We start from the raw sequence: 3,002 nt of genomic DNA on the forward strand, positions 1-3,002 counted from the left end.
AACCTGGCTGGAGATCCTGGACAGAACTTGGCTGGAGATCCTAGACAGAACTTGGCTGGAGATCCTGGCTAGAGATCCTGGCTAGGCTGCTGATCAACTGAACGCTGTCTCTGTGTCATTCCTTCTTCACCGACTCCGTCCACACCTTTGGGGACCCCTGGACCTGCTGGGGTTGGACCCCAACACTGACTCGGTGTAGAGGAAGGAGTCTAAAGTCTCAGAGAGAGAGAAGCCCACGCGCCGCTGGCAGTTCGGCCGCTTCCCCTCGGTGGGCTGGGTGCGACCATGGAGGGCGAGCCGCCCCCACTGGAGGATCGGAGGCAGCTGCAGGAGGAGTTGACCGAGTTCGTGGAGAGCTGCTGTCGGACGCTGCAGGAGGTCACGTCGTCCCTGGGCTGGAGCCTGGATCGGCTGGACCCCGGGGAGGCGGCGGCAGCCGAGGATGTTGTGATATGTCCTTATGATTTCAATCATCACATGCCTAAATCATCTTTAGCAAAGCACATGGTATCATGTAGATTGAGGAAACTGGGCTACACCAAAGAAGAAGAGGATAAAATGTATAATTCTGAATTCTTCTATGAGGTGTAGAGGAAGGAGTCTAAAGTTTCAGAGAGAGAAGCCCACGTGCCGCTGGCAGTTTGGCCGCTTCCCCTCGGTGGGCTGGGTGCGACCATGGAGGGCGAGCCGCCCCCACTGGAGGATCGGAGGCAGCTGCAGGAGGAGTTGACCGAGTTCGTGGAGAGCTGCTGTCGGACGCTGCAGGAGGTCACGTCGTCCCTGGGCTGGAGCCTGGATCGGCTGGACCCCGGGGAGGCGGCGGCAGCCGAGGATGTTGTGATATGTCCTTATGATTTCAATCATCACATGCCTAAATCATCTTTAGCAAAGCACATGGTATCATGTAGATTGAGGAAACTGGGCTACACCAAAGAAGAAGAGGATAAAATGTATAATTCTGAATTCTTCTATGAGAATACGAAGATACCTTCCATCACTTTGAATAAGGACTCACAATTCCAGATAATTAAACAAGCTAGAACTGCAGTTGGAAAAGATGGTGACTATTATAATCAAAGGATTTGTTCTTCATTGCCTGTCGAAGTTCCTCTGAATCACAAACGATTTGTTTGTGATCTGACCCAAGCTGATCGTCTTGCCCTCTATGATTTTGTAATTGAGGAGACAAAGAAAAAGCGCTCTGATTCTCAAATTATCGAAAATGACAGTGATCTCTTTGTAGACTTGGCTGCAAAAGTCAATCACGATAATAGTCGAAAAAGTCCAAAATCTTACCTTGAAATCTTGGCAGAAGTGAGGGATTATAAAAGAAGACGTCAATCCTATAGAGCTAAGAATGTTCACATAACCAAGAAATCATACACTGAAGTGATTCGGGATGTGATAAATGTGCACATGGAAGAACTCAGTAATAATTGGCAAGAAGAGCAGGAAAAAGCAGAGGATGATGCTGAAAAGAGAGAAGAAAGGCGATCAGCTTCAGTAGATTCACGGCAGTCTGGTGGAAGCTATTTGGATGCTGAGTGTTCACGGCATAGAAGGGATCAGAGTAGGAGCCCACATAAACGAAAAAGAAATAAAGATAAAGATAAAAATTGGGACTCAAGAAGGAGGAAAGAGAGGGATAGGGAAAGACATCATAGTCATAAAAGAAGAAAGCAAAAAGTATAAATGAAGTATTCATGCATCTGTTAATTATGCTGATGCCAAGATAACCAAGATGCTGATATTTTCATTATAATTGCTTTGAATAGGGAAATATGTTTATATGACCTGTTTAGTACTCAGATCACTATTTTTTAGTAAGTGCTTATGTCTCAAACCATGAGTACACTGTTATGCCCTATAACTTTGTTTTCCATATATTTTAATAGATGACTGCTTCCTGTTACTAATTTTGTTTTTTTTCTTTTTTGATAATTTATGTATCAGAAAATTCTTTAATTCAGTACTGAAATTATATAAATAATACATGAATGCATTCTCATTGTAAAAAGTTGAACCTTACAGAACACCATCTCCCATTCCTATGGCCACCCAGTGGTAACTGCTATTTACCACTACACTGGTGAGTTGTAATAGAGAAAAGCAACCTAAATATCTGTCAGGAGGGGAAAGGTCTGGCTAAATAAAATGCACTATAGTCATATAATAGATTATTTATATCAGATTTTTAAAATAAACTTTATCTGTATGAACGTGGATGCATTTCAGAAACATAATGTTAAATGACAACAGCAAATTGCAGAAAGATATATACAGTACTATACATTTTCAGTGGCTATATATATATGTAAATATATTTTTAAAGGTTCAGAAGAACCCATACCAAACTCACAGCAGTGATTATTTGGGGGAGACAGTATAAATGGGAAAGATAAAGGGTGGCAGTGAAGATTGGGAGGGTGGTCAAAGGAAACTTTAGCTTTATCCTTAATACATTAATTTCTTAAAAATAAGGTATTCAACCTGGCCAGTGTGGCTCATGTTTGAGCATTATCCCATGGACCGGGAGGTCATGGTTTAATTGCTGGTCAGGACACATGCACCAACAGGGGGTATGCAAGAGGCAGCCAATCGATGTTTTTATCTCTCCTCCCTTTCTCTCTCTGAAATCAATAAAAACATATTTTTTAAAAGTGAAAAAAATAAGGTATTCATATTTTAATTAAAAATTGTCAATTTCTTTTTTCTAAATGAACTCTTAAAAATACTGTCATTTTGTTTTGTTTGTAAATGAAATTTATTGAGGTACTGTTTACATAAAATAAAATGCATCCATTTTAAGTGTAAAATAAATAAATAAATAAAGTCTCAGAGAAACGACACGCAAGCATGAGGGCATGAATCGGCCCACACACCTCCCTGGGAGAGCCTGCAGAACAAGCTCTACAGTCCAGTGATGGCGAACCTATGACACGTGTGTCAGAGGTGACAGGCGAACTCATTTTTTTCGTTGATTTTTCTTTGTTAAATGGCAT

The 3,002-nt window shown here is 41.7% G+C and overlaps 1 protein-coding gene across 2 annotated transcripts; it reads left to right on the top strand.

Annotated features, from left to right (window-relative positions):
- The first annotated feature begins 242 nt into the window (after nucleotides 1-242).
- Nucleotides 243-1,757, top strand: LOC102257501 (U11/U12 small nuclear ribonucleoprotein 48 kDa protein). Of its 2 annotated transcripts, XM_014539213.1 has the most exons (2): nucleotides 243-585; nucleotides 976-1,757. In XM_014539213.1, exons 1-2 carry the CDS (start codon nucleotides 286-288, stop codon nucleotides 1,690-1,692), a joined length of 1,017 nt encoding a protein of 338 aa, XP_014394699.1. In that variant the 5' UTR covers nucleotides 243-285; the 3' UTR covers nucleotides 1,693-1,757. The 2 variants fall into 2 exon arrangements, with proteins under 2 accessions (XP_014394699.1, XP_005865722.1); XM_005865660.2 differs by lacking the exon at nucleotides 243-585 and having other exon boundaries at nucleotides 650-1,757.
- The last annotated feature ends 1,245 nt before the right edge of the window (nucleotides 1,758-3,002 follow it).

Source organism: Myotis brandtii, unplaced genomic scaffold (genome assembly GCF_000412655.1).
Source record: "Myotis brandtii unplaced genomic scaffold, ASM41265v1 scaffold209, whole genome shotgun sequence".
In the NCBI taxonomy this organism is placed as follows: Eukaryota; Metazoa; Chordata; class Mammalia; order Chiroptera; family Vespertilionidae; genus Myotis; species Myotis brandtii.